At 35.0% G+C, this 20,654-nt stretch overlaps 2 protein-coding genes across 2 annotated transcripts in view; one reads left to right on the top strand and one right to left on the bottom strand.

The window, feature by feature from the left end:
• LOC149802943 (uncharacterized) overlaps window positions 1–8,092 on the top strand; it is a 28,907-nt gene extending 20,815 nt beyond the window's left edge. The window contains exon 8 of the mRNA XM_089952458.1: window positions 839–8,092. Coding sequence (XP_089808584.1) covers window positions 839–989 — 151 coding nt within the window. The 3' untranslated portion in view covers window positions 990–8,092. The remainder of the gene's footprint in view (window positions 1–838) is intronic.
• Window positions 8,093–16,620: 8,528 nt separating this feature from the next.
• The window catches only part of LOC149802942 (protein ecdysoneless homolog), a 105,843-nt gene continuing 101,809 nt past the window's right edge, over window positions 16,621–20,654 (bottom strand). The window contains exon 14 of the mRNA XM_089952456.1: window positions 16,621–20,627. Coding sequence (XP_089808582.1) covers window positions 20,355–20,627 — 273 coding nt within the window. The 3' untranslated portion in view covers window positions 16,621–20,354. The remainder of the gene's footprint in view (window positions 20,628–20,654) is intronic.

Raw genomic sequence — 20,654 nt, 5'->3', positions numbered from 1 at the left:
TGCATTCCTGCATAAGTGGAACAGCCATCAAACAGTTGAATTTTATACACACGGATCATGTACAACAGCTCAATCAATTCTTCACTGACATTGCAAAACAGCTTTTTCTTTTCCTAGTAAGGAAAAATATTTTCATAAAACACATTTAAAAAACCCAACTGATTTTGATTTAATTGCATCTACAATGCAAAATGAACTGTTAATTGTCCACTTACAAAAACAAAAATAGCAGTTGCTATTCCCAACCTGTACCATTATCATAATTACTTTCGTTGTAAAGTTTTTTTTACATAAAAATGATGATTTATTTTTGGCACTCCAAAAATATGATTAAGATAGTAAATGAGACAAAATATCAACTTGTAAGTAAATCAAGTAGAAAGATGGTTTATTCAAAAACCTATTTCAGTTATTTAAGTGAAACTTAATTTTCAGTACAGCCAGCTTCTCAACTGTTAATTTTCAGTACAGCCAGCTTCTCAACTGTTAATTTTCAGTACAGCCAGCTTCTCAACTGTTAATTTTCAGTACAGCCTGCTTCTCAACTGTTAATTTTCAGTACAGCCTGCTTCTCAACTGTTAATTTTCAATACAGCCAGCTTCTCAACTGTTAATTTTCAGTACAGCCTGCTTCTCAACTGTTAATTTTCAGTACAGCCTGCTTCTCAACTGTTAATTTTCAGTACAGCCAGCTTCTCAACTGTTAATTTTCAGTACAGCTACTCTTTACTACAGTGTTAATAGTTCTTTTAGTGTCATTTTACTCAAGATGGCATCATCAGGCCTGTAAAGTTCAAAACTGTAACTAATCTTGCTGTATTTTTGAAATTAATTTCAGAATAATTGGAACTGCACATGTGGAGGACCTAGAGAATGTGCGCTATGCTGAGGAAGATGCTCTGGGAGCAGGAATCCGTCTGCTAAACGCCTACCAAAGAATTCACACCATAGATATGCTCATGGTCATTGCACTGATGCTGATATTTTGATCATCTCAAGGTCATAACACTGATGCTGACATTCTGATCATCTCAAGGTCATAACACTGATGCTGCATTTTGATCATCTGAATCATGATTACAGAATCAAGGATAGCATTCCTAGCATGTCTGTTTATATGCCAAGGAAGATATCAGGCCTTGGTTTCACGAAACCTCTCAAATTTTCTTTCTCATCTGAGCTTTTAAAAAAGTCTTTCTTATTACTTGGGTGGCAACAATGAATTTCATTTGAACATGCAACATAATGTCCTGCACAGAGCTGTTTAATTTCTGAGAAATATTCAGGTTTTCAGCATCTTTGAGGAATAAAGCTCTAAAATGATTCCTCCTGTGTAAAGTTTTTATATGCTCCCAAAGGGTAGAGTATATGATATTATATTGTCCATCCATCTGTCACTAATTTCATTTTTCACACAATAATTTGAGCTGTTCACCAATTGCAGTTAACAAACTTGGTTGATGGCTTACACTTTGGGTAAGGAAAAACCCTAGAAATTTCAGGCTGAGAAGGTAAAGATCAGTGTGACTGAAAGAAGAAAACTGGTACTTCCCCAGAACTCTTTGTTCACCACAATTTACAGTTACCCAATTTTGTGGATGGCTTATACATTGGGGTAAGGAAAAATGGTATCGTTTTTGGGCTCAAAGGTCAAGTTCATTGTGAAAAAATAGTAAAAACTGGTTTCTGCACAATAACTTGATTTCTCAGCCTTCAGTTGCCAAAATTTGTAAACTTGCATTGGGGATAAGGAAGAAACCTATCCATTTGGAAGTCAAAGATCAGGGTCACCATGACTGGAAGAAGAAAAAAGGTTTCAGTGGACAAACTTGAATTCTATATCATCTACAGCAACCAAAATGTGTGGATGAATTGCTATGGTGTTAGGTTGAACCTTATCAATTCTGGAGGTCAACAGTCAAGGTCACTTACTAAAAAACTGAAAAATGATTTGTGCAAAATACCATTGGTTATACATCACAGGTATGAACCAAACTTTGGGGACAGCTTACACTTGGGGTGAGGAAGAAGCCTGTTGATTCTGGGGTTAAAGATCAAAGATCAAGGTCATTGGGACTGAAAGAAGAAAATTGGGTTCTGCAAAATAAATTTCAGTTATCTACATAGAAGATTATTAAACATGTGCTGTTCTAGACACTGTTGTTTAATTTTATAGTTAATTTTTTACAATTTTTGCCTTTAAGGAGATTCTCAACATTGTAATAAGTATTAGAAGCAAAATGAAGCAAATCTGTAAGGAGAAAGTTTGAGAAGTTTAGAGAAATCAGGTTGAGAAGATGGGAGTCTGCCTGCTCAAGGCTTACAGTCATGGCATTGATGCTGGCATTCTGAGTAATATACATATGATTATTGAATTGATGCTGACATTCTGAGTAATATACATATGATTATTGAATTGATGCTGGCATTCTGAGTAATATACATATGATTATTGAATTGATGCTGACAATCTGAGTAATATACATATGATTATTGAATTGATGCTGACAATCTGGTAATATACATATGATTATTGAATTGATGCTGACAATCTGAGTAATATACATATGATTATTGAATTGATGCTGACAATCTGGTAATATACATATGATTATTGAATTGATGCTGACAATCTGAGTAATATACATATGATTATTGAATTGATGCTGACAATCTGAGTAATATACATATGATTGTTGAATTGATGCTGACAATCTGGTAATATACATATGATTATTGAATTGATGCTGACAATCTGAGTAATATACATATGATTATTGAATTGATGCTGACAATCTGAGTAATATACATATGATTATTGAATTGATGCTGACAATCATGGTATGTCTAATATACTGAAGAGGATACTTTGGGGGCAGGAGTCTGTCTACTTCAGTCTTCCCCAAAAAATCCAGTGTCCAAGAAGGCCGAATCCATCTGCTGAGGGCCTGCCAAAGAATCCAGTGCTATGAAGGCAGGAGTCCACCTGCTTAGGGCATCCCACAGAACCCAGTGCCCTAAAGGCATGAGTCCACCTGCTTAGGGCATCCCACAGAACCCAATGCCCTAAAGGCATGAGTCCACCTGCTCAGAATCTAATACATTGAAGGCAGCAGTCCACCTGCTCAGGGTCTTGTACAGAATTCATACCTTATATGTGTTCATGATTATAACATGGATGCTGACATTACAAGTACTTAAAGCAGATCATGTTATCTTCCGTTTACATTTTCTTCTGTCAGGATCAAGCATTTAACCATAAATGCCCTCTGCCCGTAAATCATTGAATTAATGCTAACACATGTAGAGTATCTGTTTTCTCAGGGCCTACCAAAAAATAAACTGTGTTAAATGGTCTAAACAACAAAGTTTAATCAAAACATTTCACTTACTGGTGTGGCAATTGCACTGTTGTGGAGAAACCAAAGATGCATCACTTTAGTAAAGAAAGTACTGCACATACAAATACTCTAGTGATCACATCACTCCACACTGGCATTCACACAGCATTTACCAAAAGACCATTAATAGGTCACACCATTTACCAAACAACCATTACTAGGTCACAGCATTTATCAAAAGACCATTACTAGGTCACATCATTTACCAAAAGACCATTATTAGGTCACAGCACTTACCTCAAGACATTACTAGGTCACAGCATTTACCTCAAGACCATTACTAGGTCACATTATTTACCAAATGATCATTACTAGGTCACAGCATTTATCTCAAGATCATTACTAGGTCACTGCATTTACCAAATGATCATTACTAGGTCACAGCATTTACCAAATAACCATTACTCGGTCAAAGGATTTTCCATTGCATTCATAATCATGAAACCCATGCCAGAAGTACAGGATAGTTTTTATTCTAGTCTTCTTAGAAATATATGACATACACACCATGAAGTTCATTTTATATCCAGCTATACAGGCAAGTCTCTCTTATTAAAAATGTGTGTCATATACACCATAAAGTCCTTTTTATATCTAGCTATATAGGCAAGTTGGTCTTCTAGTCTTCTTAGATATAATCATAGTACTGTGCATGTTTTTATTTCAGTCCTTTAATTGATTCCAATTTGTGTGATTGAGCATGATTATAGCATTTTTATGAATTATTTCAATAATGTATGGATTACTAAGATGCCATAAAAAGTCATCTCAGACATGGTCATTAATCTAGTGCTTATTGCCATCACAAATGTAATATAAGGTATATTATTATATTATTACTCTATTTATCAGATATTTCATGTTGATTGCATCAGAACCTTGTACTGTATTTATCCAAAAAGTATAAATCCATACCTGCTCATGTCCCGCCTTTACACAATTTGACAAATATTTTTTGAAGAAAGTCTTTCTTTAGAAAAGTCCTTCACTCACCCCTTTTAGAAAATTGACAAGGATACCCCTGGCATTACATTAGGAGAAATACTGTAACTTGTGAGCATTAAATTGATGCTGTCATATAAAGTGGTTCATACCAGATAGCCCACCAGCTATTTTCTTTTGTGTTCGTAACACTGATGCTTTCAATATATGCTGGCATATAAAGTGGTTCATACCAGATAGCCCACCAGCTATTTTCTTTCGTGTTTGTAACTGATGCTTTCAATATATGCTGGCTTATAAACAATGTCATTATAATATTGTCAACTAATTTATTTCAAGTTGACTGGTGCTATAATATATACTGGTGGGTAAAGCAGATTCCTATTATTACGGACTGCCAACCAGCTAGTTTCTTCCATGTTCTTCACATTTAAGCTTTTCACCTTGCGGTTTTGAAGATATGCTAATTCCAGTTTCCATAGATACTTTTATAAGCATTTTGGCAATTCATTTTTCTGATGATCCTCTTTAATACATTGATACCTGTTTTAGCATTGCCTCCATATAAAGGACACCTGCTTATAAAGGACATTTATGAAACTAATTAATCAGTACACATATTTAACCTCAGTATAAACAGGACATCTATACACAAAGGCTACAATTTAACAGGCCTTAGATTAGTATTTGTAGACAGATTTCACTTTTATTGGCAATTACAATTAAAAGTGGTGTGTGTGTGTGTATATATATATATATATATATTATTTTTTTTGAAGCAATACATCAATTTTTTTCATTTATTTTGTAAATTACAAATTTGTGAACTCAGGAATATTTACATGAGCCTTATTTGTTTTAATTTTCTTTTGGAGGTACTTTTTGGTCTAATATTCTGTATGTACTGGGGGGGTGATGCATTGCAGTTGCCAGATGGGTGAGGAAAGTCTTCTTAGCATATAAGCAACTATCTTTATCCTTCTACTCAGTTTTAGCGAAAACTATTCTAGCAGACATTTCTGTATAATGGACACCTTTTACATTTCTTGTACCTTTCACCTGTTTAAACCTCTGTAGAAACCACACCTTTCCATAATAATGCCCTTTGATCGTGCAAGTGGGGGACTGTAAATGTTATGCTTAACGAAAATTTCATATCATTCAATTTGCTATATTCTTACTTTCCTTCTGTTGAGCACAAGTTTCACAGAATTACATTTATCATCATGGTGGGGAGAGGGGACATAATTTTGCTTGCATAAACAATCCCTTCTACTCTTGCAAGTCCCACATGTAAATATACACAAGAATTAATTTTATACAAACTATGCTGGCATTTGAAGGTTCTCTCCATAATTTTAATTATATAAAATATTCCGATTTAGGCTGTTATTGTACAATTCCAAGACATGATTGCATTTTGCTTGCTTTAATTTCCATATACATTGAAACAAGAAATTTAAATTTCTACATAGAAAAGGGCCCAAGCCATGAATAATAAGTAATAACTGAATATACAGTTTCTTGTACTTCTCATTGTGGAATATTTATGACCATGTAAGGTCATCACATGGGCAAAAGTACCCTGTAGCTAATTGCCCAAAACTGAATAGATAAATGAATAATTAAAAATGCATCAACTTTGCACAGATCGAAGCCTGTTCAGTTATACATAGAAAAGTTTATGTTGGTTAGTAAATTTTTGTCTGAATCACACGATTATTGAGATCACAGCAGTATTCCACAACAGAAACCCTGCACAGCTGATTTATGACAGGTTATAAACTGCTAAAGATTTCCAGTAGTCTTGAATACAGGACTGTTATTATGATTATTTGAGCTGTATACAAAAACATTTTGTTATGTAATACATTTTACATTGGTTTTTCCAATGTGCTGTGATATGTTTAAGTACAAAATGATGTCATAATGTATTAATCACATCATTTTGAGCTTGGAAGTAACTGTCGATTTTAGAAAAGCGGACATCATTGATACCTTATATAAATGATATGAGTTTAAAAAGGACATTTGTAAAAGCATTTTCTTAAATACACTTAGATATGTAACCTGTATACAGAGGACACCTGTCCATAAAAGTCAAAATTTGGTTCTTAGAATGTCCTTTATAGTCAAGTTTTATGGTACTAGAATTCAAATTTCAGTTCTTTTTCTCAACATCATGCTAGTAATTATCAAGAAACTGGCATCTGCAATTTGTTTTGCCCTCCTTTTTTGAGTACTGGTACGTATTAATAGTGAATTTAAATCACAGCAAAATTGATCGAAAGAATAGCATGCATGTTACCATGAAGGGTTTACAGAGTTGTTTTATTTATAAATATAAGTCATCTGTAGATGTTGTACTCATGAATTATCAACCATTTTGATTTTATTTAAGATAATCATCATTACGATCGTATTTCATTACTTAATTATAAAACCTTTATTTACTACTAGTCGATATATATTTAATTACGTCTAGTTTAAAATTCACTCTGGTCATTAGGTACCTGATTTAAGGTCTTGACCTCTTCTTTAGTACATGTCAGTTTGCTAGAAGTAGGGCTCCTTTTCAAACAGCAAAGCCCAGTTATTAATGTAAAACATTACTAACAAGTACTTTAGAATATATATTTTGTGCAATGAGTCAGCAGATAAGTCAGATATAGTTTTTAATGTTTGTTTAAACTTTATAATTTAAATTATGAAGCTTTTATTTTGTTATGCATATTGCAAGATGCAACTTTAAAATACTTTATCGGCAAAGTAAAGGTGGTAATATATAAATAAATATGGGTAAGGTAGACTAGAATGCAAGCAAAACATTTATATTCTCTAATTGTGTGAAAAACATAAAACAAAGATAATGCTATGTTTTTATACATAATGATGTTTAGGTTATACACCCTTTAGTAGTTTCCTAGGTTGCATTACTACTAAGCACACCCAAAAGAGCCACTCCTATTGGCAAGCATTGTACATACCTCATGTATGAGTCAGATCCCACTGCAAACTTCATGAACCCAGATTTGCTGTTGCATGATGCATGGCAGATGCAAGTCAATGTTGTTTTGTTTGGAGTAATCATTAGAACAAAGAAAATATACCCTGATCTGCAGGCGCATTATGCAATGGCAGATCCAGGTCTATGTTGCTTGAAGTTGGACCAAGCTTACGAGTATATAGTACCTGCTATTTATGTGTATGTATGATTTAGTATGTGCACTCATAGCCCTGGGCACGTAGTTTTGAGCAAGATGAGGTATTTTAAGAAAGGCGTACAAACATCAGAAATGGGTAAAATCCTTAAAATACCATTCTTTGCTTATAAGTCTAGTCAAACTGCAAACAACAAAGATCCTGATATGCTGTAGCATAATGCATCTGCAGATCAGGGTCTGTGTTGTTTATTCTGCTAATTACTCCTACAAAACAAACTGCTCAGACCCAGATATGCTGGCACATTATGCAATCTGGGTCTGTGTAGTTTGCAGCTGGAGTAGACTTATAAGCAAGTATATACAGTACACATAGTCCAAGAAATCCTCCACTGGAATAGCGTCATTGTACACGTCTCGGGTGGAAAAGCTTTAGCTATTGAATATGAATGTTTAAACGGATTATCTTTTAATTGTATTCATGCTAATTTTTGCTGATTGTTTCAGAGGTGATTAATATATTGAAGTATTTATTTCTACTGATGTTATTTATTTTAATAAATACCAATTAAACCATACAAAGATATAGTTCCATTGTTTCTCTCTTTTCTTTGTTAATTGATGCCTATTTTATGTTGTCCAGTGAAGACTAAGTAATGATGGTAATTTGGCCCAGAGCAACTTTCATTATCAGAGTTTATTGATGAGCTGGGCACATGAAAAAGTTAAAATTTCATGTAAAACCAGTCTGAAAGCATGAATAGACAGGCTCAGAATATTGACGTTGAGATGTACTTTTATGTTGATTGCAGAAACGGAGTAGTTTTATTTTTTGTATACTTACTATCACTTAGGGGATATATATATATATATATATATATATATATATATATATATATATATATATATATATATATATATATATATATATATATATATCCATAGCCAGAAAGAACAAGATTGTGTATTATGATGCACCATTTAATACAAAATAAATCACAAATCTGCATATTAGTATGATATTGTGGGATCTGCCATGATGAGGTGCTGAGTAGTAGTAGGCCCTTGCTAGTGTTAAATATTGTTGGTTTACTTTGATACAGTTAAGACATAAGTCACCTGTGTGCATTGGAAAAGAAAATAAATTCTCACCCATGTGAGAGAGAAATCTGTCTGTTTTGCTAACCTTACTGGTTATCTCAGACCTGTCATCTCAGTCATGGTATCCACCCACTAGGAACTACTTTTAAAAAGAAACCCTTGCTGTCCTTTGCTGTGTCTCATGGAAATGTTATAAAATCCAACAACAACAGCAATAGATTTGTAACAAAAAGAAATATACTGTCTCAAAGCAACTTAAGGTCACTCCAACTTTGATAACACCAAAACCAGAAATCCCACAATTCGCCCCAGTTGAATCAAATATAATAATGCAGTTGCAAATGTAATGTCCTGTCCTTACCAACCAGTTCATGTGCTATTCCACAAAAAGATTTCATGGTAGCATATCATTGCACTAGCAATAGCAACACTTGCCATAATGCTAGGACTAAAATATAAATTTCCTAGAAAGTAATGAATTAGAAATTTCCTGATGTTGCTACACACTTTGTTAGAACTGTACCCTGTAGGCATATTCATACTGTATGCCTACTTCACGCCATAATTGGAAGATATTTATTGTCAATTTCATCATACATTGATTAAATGTGATAATGCAGTAATATCATCAAATTAGTTTATGTTCTATTTTCTCATGCATAAAACTTGTGAACTTAGGGTCGACAGGTCACCCCATTACCCTCATTAACATATTTGTCTTAATGTTCAGCACATGTACATGCATTTGGAAAAACAAAAGCACATGACTTGATGTGCTTAAGACCAGGATACAAAATTATTTACCAGGTTTCAGCAAAATACAAATTTGGTCTCCATAGCATTAACAAGCTCTACAGTTAAACAGATATAAGACTTAAAATAATGTCAGTTAATATCAGGAGGGATCAGAGGCACTCCTCATCATGGGAGGAAAACTCCTGCCCCTCCCTTACAGGGGGGTATGCATGTATGCTGATATGCATGGTTCTAACTCATCATCAAACTTGAAAGCCTTAAAGTCTGAATAAAATCATACCAAAAAGTCTTCTGGTCTCAAGAATGATTAAAATGAGACCAGAAATTTTACTTCCACTGTGGTAATAATCTCAGCTGATCACTTCATTATTTTAAGTGAATACATCACTGAGTTTGTCCAAGATCATGATGGTGTAAGCTTATATTCAAACTTTTTATCCAATTGAGAGCAAAAATATGGCCTCCAATGAGGTAGTGAGCAATCTTCGATGGTTGGACAGTGGAAACAGGTCCATACCGTATGCTCACTTATTCTTACAGCCAGGTCAGCTAAAAATTAATCTGATATGCTTTAAGCAGCATTAGACAGATTCGTATGATTAACCACAGGATAATTTTTTATTGAAGAAACATCCATACTTTATCTCCATGTTTCTCCCTTGTAACTTTAGTGGTGTCAAGAATGTATGATTTCTTGTTGTATGCACAAGGGGACAATTCTAGTGCAGAAACGTATTTATGCTAGCTGGACTTGAGATTTAACTTTTCACCTCCAGTGCACATTTTGTTGTTGTAGGGTTTAACGCCATTTTTCAGCACACAATAGGCTATACATGGCGGCCAGTATTAATGGTGGAGGAAGAACCTGGGAAAACCCCCAGAAAGAACCACTGACCCACAAGAAACTACTGGCAAGCTTTCTCACATACCCACATTGGCTGAATACGAGACTCGAACCCATGCAGACAGAGGTGAGATGGCAGTGATCCACAACGGAGAGCGCTTTAGACCACTCGGCCACTCAGGGCCCCTTCCAGTGCACATAAACATCTGCCCATTTTATCCTGGCTCAGTTTTTGTTTACCATATATACTTGATTATAAGTCAAGTCAAAACAACACAGATCCTGATCTGTCATAGTTTAATGTGTCTGCCCCCTAAGAAACTGCACAGACCCAGATCTGCCAGCACAGTATGCAACAGCATACCTGGGTCTGTGTAGTTTGCAGTTGGACTTGAGTGAGTATATAATGGTCTCAAATTTTCATAGTGATCAGATTTTGTGAGAGTTCAGCCCATTCACGGTCCACTTTCTATAAGATCTGGGACATAACTGAAGCTGCTTAAAATTTTTAAAGGATTTCCACACGTTGTAAAAGAGTGGAGGTGTAAAGATGGTAATAACAGAAGGATCTGCTTTATTTTTCCTGTTCAGGCTTACTTTGGCCATAGCCAGGAACTGTTTAGTACCATAATAGCACTGTTCAGGCTTACTTTGGCCATAGCCAGGAACTGTTTAGTACCATAATAGCAATGTTCAGGCTTACTTTGGCCATAGCCAGGAACTGTTTAGTACCATAATAGCACTGTTCAGGCTTACTTTGGCCATAGCCAGGAACTGTTTAGTACCATAATAGCACTGTTCAGGCTAACTTTGGCCATAGCCAGTGACTGTTTAATACCATAATAGCACTGTTCAGGCTTACTTTGGCCATAGCCAGGAACTGTTTAGTACCATAATAGCACTGTTCAGGCTAACTTTGGCCATAGCCAGTGACTGTTTAATACCATAATAGCACTGTTCAGGCTTACTTTGGCCATAGCCAGGAACTGTTTAGTACCATAATAGCACTGTTCAGGCTTACTTTGGCCATAGCCAGTGACTGTTTAATACCATAATAGCACTGTTCATTATTAATTTGGTCATAGCCAGGAACTGTTTAGTACCATAATAGCACTGTTCAGGCTTACTTTGGCCATAGCCAGGAACTGTTTAGTACCATAATAGCACTGTTCATTATTAATTTGGTCATAGCCAGGGACTGTTTAGTACCATAATAGCACTGTTCAGGCTTACTTTGGCCATAGCCAGGGACTGTTTAGTACCATAATAGCACTGTTCAGGCTTACTTTGGCCATAGCCAGGAACTGTTTAGTACCATAATAGCACTGTTCAGGCTTACCTTGGTCATAGCCAGAAACTGTTTAGTACCATAATAGCAGTGTTCAGGCTAACTTTGGCCATAGCCAGAGACTGTTTAGTACCATAAGGGCACTGTTCAGGCTTACTTTGGCCATAGCCAGGGACTGTTTAGTACCATAATAGCATTTTATTTGAAGGGGTGGCTTTAAAGATTGGAGGTGACGTCCTCAACTTTGGCCATAGCCAGAACTGTTTTGTACCATAATAGCACTTCATTTGAAGGGGTGGCTTTAAAGATTGGAGGTGACGTCCTCAACTTTGGCCATAGCCAGGAAGTGTTTAGTACCATAATAGCACTGTTCAGACTAACTTTGGCCATAGCCAGGAACTGTTTAATAGCATTTTTCAGGCTTACTTTGGAGGATTTGAATTTTAACCTTTAAATTATTCTTCTCCATGAATTAAAATTTTCCAATATGAAATGCATGATTAAAAATACCCAGGAAACATGATCCTATTACTACACTTTTGTCATTTAAAAACATGAGTAATGATAATACGATAAACTCCCAATTTACGCAACCTGCATCTCGCATTTACACGAATTAATATCAACACCTAAGCTGCAGCAGAAAATACACCCCAAGACACACAATATTTATGTATATATGCATACTTATCCCAAGCAGGTACCACCATTTTTTGACGTGTCTGACAAAGATAATGACTCCGCTCCACATTGATGGATTTGAATCATGTGAATCTGACATGCGAGGTTTCTCAGGAATGCAGTACATGTATACACATAAATTGCATGTTTACTGTAGGTGGAAATTTGAAACATTCAGATGTTCAAGATACATATGGCAGCGTTACCATTGGAAAATAATTTCAAGGTCACCAGGTTCAAAGGCCATAAAGTGCAAATGCATGACATTCCACTGTTTGGGGTAAAACTTTGATATGTACCAGTTTAAAAATATAGTTATTCCTGTATACTTTAAGAAACATTTATCTTTTTATGCTGAAATAAGAAACTATATATCCAGTGGGTAATATTTATCATTTTCATGGATTGTACAGCCCGATATTGTTTTATTTTTTTTCAGGACTTCATTACAAGTTTTCCAAATCGTCTAAAAATTTTAGTATTTTTTTGTTGGAAGCTGAACATTTTTCACTTGTTACTTTATTTTTCATGGCATAAATATGTACAAAAGTAGAAGGAAAAGCACATATCTAAAATTAGTATACTACTAAGCAAAATTACACTGGCAAACTTTTATCCCATTTTTGAAAATTCCATTATTTTGGAAAATATATAAGTAAAAAATAATTTAATTTAAAAGAGATACATTCAGTTTTATTGTTTAGTAATCCTTCACAATTCAAATTCAAGGAATTTCAGGCAAAATTCCAGATTTGTTTAAAATCAAATAGTTTTCTAGGCAGTCCCTAAAATTCAGTGATTTTTAGTTTTATAAACCATGGTTTTTTATTGTCAGGTTCCTATTTTTTGCAGAACATGCTGCTGATATGCATCTGAAATTTCCTGTATACAAGGAATATAAATGTAATGAAATTAACTCCCAAAGTGTACTTTACATGCTTCCACAGACAACTCATTTTTGCATGCAGCAAGGAATAACAGGTAGTCTGTGATTAATAATTAGCCAGGGGTTGAAAAATCTTAAACAAAAGTCCCCTCAAGGGAATGACACTCTTGTCTGAGCAGAATTTCCAGGGATTTAAGATTAAGATCGTCTCTTTTTTTAAACCCACTAAGTGTTGAAATCTTATCTGATTTTCTTCAGTGGCAAGATTTTCAAATTAGCCACTTTGATTGCAGAACTAAAAGTAACAAGACGTTGTATTTGTTCATTGTAGCAGCCATACTGGAGGTCAGATTGGCACCATTTTCATGTAGGACCAACCAGACATTATAAGAAGGATTTTAGTGAAAATCCCACCTTGATATGACCATCCATTCAGGAGGAGTAGTGATGAAAATATTTAAAGATGACCACTGTGGTAGAAATATTGGAAATTGGATTGAACCATTTTTATTTAGGACTTACTGTGTGTCTTCTCAGGAGAACTCCATTTCAATATGACTTTCCAATCAGAAGGATTTTCAAGATGACTGCCATATTGTACATCAGATTGACGCCCTTTTCATTCAGGGTCATAAGAAATCTTTTAGTTACAACATGTTGTTCATTTAGGAGCAGTGATAACAAGACATTCAAGATGGCCACTGGTAGCCATACTGGATATTCGAGTGGCACCATTTTCATTTAGGACCAAATAGACTATGGAATGAATGTGCATATAAAATTTCATGATAATCCTCCAAATAGTTTAGGAGAAGTAATGATAAGAAACTTGTATGTTAATTTAATGATAAGAAACTTGTATGTTAATTTAATGATAAGAAACTTGTATGTTAATTTAATGATAAGAAACTTGTATGTTAATTTAATGATAAGAAACTTGTATGTTAATTTAATGATAAGAAACTTGTATGTTAATTTACAGATGGAAAATGGACAACGAACTAGCTGTCATGGTCTAGTAGAGCTGAAAAAGCATACTCACCCAATCAGACAGGTACCAAAAAATTGTTCTCCCCAAAATTAAGCTCATACTCAACCAGCTATTACAGAAATATAGAAGCTGATGGTATTAATGACCTAATTCAGTCCAGTTGAGTGAAAGATCATTTTCAGAACTTGTTAACTTTTTAACACCATTTGGAAGTTGTTATGGGGTTTAACACCATTTTTCAGCACACAATAGACTATACATGGTGGCCATTATTAATGGTGGAGGAAGAACCCGGGAAAATCCCAGAAAGAACCACCAAACCACGAGAACCTACTGGCAAGCTTACTCACATACCCACATTGGCCGAATCCGAGACTCAAACCCATGCAGACAGAGGTGAGATGGACGTGATCCATAACGGAGAACGCTTTAGACCACTCGGGGGCCCCCAATTGGAAGTAATTTCAAACTGAAACTAGTCTGCATTCCTTCTGGTAAGCATTTATTTGTACTTACGTATAAGTTTGATGAAAATGATGGAAAATAACTTCTGGGAGCAAGGACTGACTTTTTATGGAACAGTGAGCAATATTCTAGATAGAACATCTTTTTTATTCAAGACAAACACAGCTCAGTCCTGAATAAGCACTTGTCAATTGGGTGAGTAATGGAAAATTCATTAGAAATTTTCACTCACTGTTTTGAGTTGGGCATGTGAATTTTCAACTCCTCAATCAAGTATATAGTGGGAGTATCTGACAACCTGTAGAATGTACAGTGGCACTAAACAGTTTCATACGATTGGCTATGGGTAGATTATTAACTTTATCTCCAGGTTTCTCCCTTGTAATTTTAAATGGCACCAAGAATGCATGATTTCATGTTGTAGGCAAAGTGAATTTTTGTTAACTGGATTGAGATATGGCCAACATCATCAATAAATAGCTGACCATTTTCTCCTAGCTCCATTTTTATGTGTTTAACAAAACTACCATAACAACAGAATTTTGTGGGAAATTTATGGTTTGTTTTTCTCTTTTTTAAAAGTAATATTTGGGATACAATTTTTACCACCTTGAATATGAAATATCTCCAATTTTATTAACAAGATTTAGGGATTTTCACATGTAGAAGGGTGGAGTTGGTATGAATCCATGAAGAACCTGTCTATGCTCTTTTAAAAGTCAAGTCAAACTGCAAACAACAAAGATCCTGATCCACCATAGCATAATGCGCTGGCAGATCAAAGTCGATGTTGTTTGTTCTATTGATTACTTGTAACAAACTGCACAGAGCCAGATCTGCCAGCACATTATGCTAATGCAGATCTGAATCTCTGCAATTTGAAGTTGCACTCAACTTATAAGCAAGTTAATACAGTAATCATAGAAAAAGAATCGACTTTTGTTGTACCGATCTTTAGTGATATGGTTTCCCTCCTCTTGGAAAATTTGAAAATGTATACATGCTGATGGGCTATACAAATTTTGTTTTGATAGCAAGTGACTTCAAAGATGAGAGGGTAAATCCTTGACTTTGCCAAAAACTGTTTAGTATTACTATATTTAGTATGCTTGTATTGGGAGAAAGAATGCATCTCGAAAGTGGGAAGCACCCAACAAAGACAATGGAAGCAAGATAGATAGATGTAATATAGAAATGTATTTATGACATTGTTAGATGTTTTTTTTCAAGATGGGCTTTAACCTCACAAAACTAAGCCAATTATTATTTTTTAAGCACTCACTATAAACTTGATTCAATACAGAAGTGTAAAATATCTTCTTCAACAGCAAAACCAGTGTACCATGAATGACATCTTCCTCTATTCAGGTCCTGGAGACACTAAACATGCAGAAATCTTCATTTTCTTCTTAGAATTACCAAGACTGTGGCCTCTAACATTTCAACCCCATGCTCTACAGGTTTCTTTATTACCCTAGGTGCAAGCCATCAACTAAGATTGGTAAAAGAACTTACACTAGAGTGCAAGTTATTCTGCACAAAGCATTTTTCTTGGAGCCACAATGATTCTAACTATAAACCTTTTGACCCCCAAATCAATAACTTCTTCTTTACCCCATGTGCCTATTCTCCACAAAGCATGCCTCTTATGCCGAAATGTTGTTTTGTGAAAATCAATTTTTCTTCTACTTTCACAATGACCTAATATTTTCTCATTTGACCCCCAAATCAACAGAGTTCTTCCTTACCCCAAGCTAACTGTAGATGTTGGACAACTTGAATTATAGTGAAAATCCAATTTTGGGTCTTTCAGCCATGAAGACCTTGACCTTTAACCCTGAAATTAATAGGATTCATTCTTACCTTTTGTGCTCGCCATCAGAAAGTTTGGTAATTTTAGATGGTGGACAACTTGAGTTATTATGCAGAAATGAAATTGGTAAAAGACAGACTGACGGACATCATAAAGCAATATGCTTCTCTTTATGGCAGGCATATACAAATTGTGCAGCTGGAACACACTTCTTTATTAACTTCTAGAATGAGCAAAGAATACAAATGGAAGGGAAGTAGCTTGTAAGTAATAACAAATCTGATCCTCTCATACAAGAACACTGTAAATGATTTATTCACTTTCTTTAAAAGAACACAATCATTTTTGGCTAGAAAATACTACAAGCTAAAGACCTGAAACAAATTTTCTGTCTCTCAGACTACTATTACAAGTACAAGTTGGGTACATCTTGGACTAGAGTCCAAATTTAGGACTGGAATACTAGAAGATGTGTTACTTACAACAGTATTCACACCCAAGGTTCATCATAACACTTGTTTGTTACACCATGTATTTTGGCCTTATGACTTAAAATGAAACATCAAAAACTAAATATTTTAATGACAGTAATTGCTAATAGATAAAAAAAATTCATTACTGACCCTAAAGTCAACAAATCATATTTTGGCTGGGACTCGTATTCCTTTTTGTATATCATGTACATGTGGGGTCTACATAATACTACTTTAAAAACACATGGGAGAATGCTTCCACAATACTTAGTTTTAACTGACTGATTTTGCAGCTATACTACATGTGGGCTAAATAAAAACCATACTGATATTAGTTCAAATATTCAAGTTTTCATGCCTGAAATCACATTCTGCTTCCTTTCCTACCATTAAATACTGCCAAGCTATTTTCCAACATTAAAGTGACCCATAGACAATGTCGTGCTAACTATCCAAGATTATGCAATATGCTGAATAGAATAAATACTGTTCTGAGTGGTCAACCAAAACTGACAGACAATCAGAATCTTTTTATTGCATGTTTTTTATGTGCCATATTTAGTTTAAGTATACAAAGTACATGTGCAAACTGTGTTTCTTATAGACAGATACCATTATTTTTTATCTGAATTTTCAAAACTATATGTGGAAGTGGTGGGTGTGTAGGCATGTTCTCTGATTTGGCTTGAGAGAGTGCTGTGGGTGACCATAATTTAAAGTATTCAAGGCCAAGCAGAGTCTGTGACTTAAAGTACATGAGTCCTACCTTATATACCCGCTTATAAGACAAGTCAAATTGCAAACAACAAAGATCCTGATTGTTTTCAGATTACTCCTAACAAAATGCACAGAACCAGATCTGTCAGTACATTATAGATCTGGGTCAGTGCATCTGGACTTATATGCAAGTATATACTGTAAATTTGGTAGCCATTGCTGCCCTATCTGAGACTCAGCTAAAGAAGACAAACAAAAAGTTGGTTCACAACCAAAACAAATACCATTTTCTACATTCATGTAGATAACAATCAATATTGCAGGAAAATTTAAAGTCCTTATTTTATAAGTTCCACTTTATCATCTTGTGAATTTTACAATCTACTGTTGGGTTTGGTGGTCACACAATGAAATATATTGCAAGAAAGTATTTCAGAAAAACTATATTAAATAGCTCTGCGAGAAATTCTTGCATTTGTATGCATGTCAATGTATGCCTAAACATTCATAACTTTGATTTTTAAGACTGTCCTGAGCAAAAAAAAGATACGTTTACATAAAGACACAACGGTATTTGAAGGCTTTGTTTGTTATAGGCAAAAAATTGTGGAAATAAAAGCTGCAAATATATAAAATTATGTTTTTAATATATTTCATTTTTTAGATTTCATCTTTCTGCCCATAGAAAAAACACTGATCAGGCAAATCATATCCAGTCTACAACATAATGAATTATATTTACAAAAGTCCATGTAAATTCTATGAATGCAGATTTTTTAATACTGTGAACTTGACATCAAGGTCCAAGGGGCAAGCAAAGCACATCACTGGATGAATTCTTGACAACTGATGCCAAGCAAGATTGGTTGGGTTCCCACACTTTCTGAAACAAATATTTCCATTCTTCTCATGTTTTTCTACTAGATGAAATTCTTTTGATTTAAGGTGATCCTAACTGAACAGAATAAAAAATATTTGACTTAGAAAAGGTGCACTTTTAAATCAAAAGTTGTTTGTTTTGAGACTCGATCCTAACATCTGTATTAGATATATGACTATGTACTAAAATGACACGTTGGATCACTAGAAATGGGTGTAACTATTGAAATTCATATAAATTTGTGATTAATTCATTTAAATTTACAAAATAAAAAAGTTAACTTGAGTCTGACTGTGTATGATGGTATGAAGCAAATTTTTATCTAACAGAGTGCCCTAAAAAATCACATCTTTTGTACAAAAAGATGGACTGCAATTGTTTTTAAAAATCCACTTATGCAGATCTCAAGGACATTTTTTTCAAGCACTCATCTTTATGAGTGAGCATCTGTATCTATTTGATCAATGGGACAAGTAATAGTTTTCCTTGACCCAAAGGACAAGTCAGTAATGAAGTTTTCCTTGGCCAAAGGAACAAGTAATACAGTTTTCCTTGGCCCAATGGACAAGTAATAAAGTTTTCCTTGACCCAAAGGACAAGTCAGTAATGAAGTTTTCCTTGGCCAAAGGAACAAGTAATACAGTTTTCCTTGGCCCAATGGACAAGTAATAAAGTTTTCCTTGGCCCAAATGACAAGTCAGTAATGAAGTTTTCCTTGGCCATAGGAACAAGTAAGAAAGTTTTCCTTGGCCCAAGGGACAAGTAATAAAGTTTTCCTTGGCTCAAATGACAAGTCAATATTGAAGTTTTCCTTGGCCAAAGGAACAAGTAATACAGTTTTCCTTGGCCCAAAGGACAAGTAATAAAGTTTTCCTTGGCCCAAATGACAAGTCCATAATGAAGTTTTCGTTGGCCCAAGGGACAAGTAATAAAGTTTTACTTGGCCCAAATGACAAGTCAGTATTGAAGTTTTCCTTGGCCAAAAGAACAAGTAATAAAGTTTTCATCAGCACATCCAAGTTTATGAGAGGAGTAGTTTTCCTAAGCCCTGCTTATTTCCAGTTGGAGCCCCAAAATCTACTTTCAATGTCTTCTGACTACAGACTATATTTAATGCAACCATTGCCAGGAGCATGGAATTCTGCATTGAAAATTGCCCCAACAGTCAACAGATTTATATGTATTTAGCAAGGTAAAATAGTAGAGTTCATTACAATAGTGAGTTGGAGGTATTGATGATAACACTTAACTGCATATTCCCAGTAAGAACTACCAAATAATAAGCAAAGATTTATCACAATACATTTTTGTTAATTGTAGATATCAAAAAGGGTACTTGGGAAGATGATAGACTGGTTTTCATATATTATACATACAAAAGATACAGATATGGAGTGAATGGGATCAATCTAGTGAACACACGAATGCTTCAAGTGACTGTACAAATATGTTTGGAGCAGGCACCCAAATGATCCATAGTGCAATTGTATCTCGACTGACTGAAGAGTTCCACAACCTTCCAAAATCCCTGTAAGAATACAACAAATTTAACTCACAATCAGCTGAATTACAATTTATTTATGTATTGTCTCTGTCCTCAAGTGGCAGCTGAGAATTTCTGGTTTATCTCCAACTCTGATCAATACTGGTGATAATAAAAGATTTTCTCCCAACTGTTTCCTAATTCCCTCAGCATGTGGGAACCCTGAATTAGAATCAATCAATGGGCTTACAAAATATGTGCAAATGAAAAAACTTAAACCAAAATTGTAAAATGCTGCTGATGCACCAGTGGTGGTGGCAGAAAAGTGAATGCTATGTCTTAAATTATCATTTTGTCAAATTGTTGTGGGACAGACAGCTTGACAGACATACTTGAGTCGTTATCTTCATTTGTTTTACATTGGCTGGGTATATCTATTATTCAATGCTGTAATGTAACTGATTTTTAGGGATCAAAATGGGGTCTGCCTTCTTGGCTTGCATGGACTTGGAGTAGCTTCTGTTGGAGTTTGGGTCATCCCACTGGAGCCATCCTCTTTTGGAGGGGGTAACACTATTCCCATAGTGTTGAGAATATTAGATGCTGGGCCAGGTAACCCCTGCTGGGCTCCTAGGGATTCAAGCATGTTCTTCACAGTGTTTAGGTCTACATCTACTGGCTGGAAATCATCATCTTCATCATTGATGTCTCTTCCTTTGGAACCAGCTGTTTTCTTGGGGGTGGCCTGCAAAGACAGAGATCACATAAGGCT

Source organism: Sinohyriopsis cumingii, chromosome 3, assembly GCF_028554795.1.
Source record: "Sinohyriopsis cumingii isolate HCF-2022 chromosome 3, ASM2855479v2, whole genome shotgun sequence".
NCBI lineage: Eukaryota > Metazoa > Mollusca > Bivalvia > Unionida > Unionidae > Sinohyriopsis > Sinohyriopsis cumingii.
The sequence above is the reverse complement of the archived record's forward strand: the minus strand, read 5'-3'. Positions and strand labels throughout refer to the sequence as shown.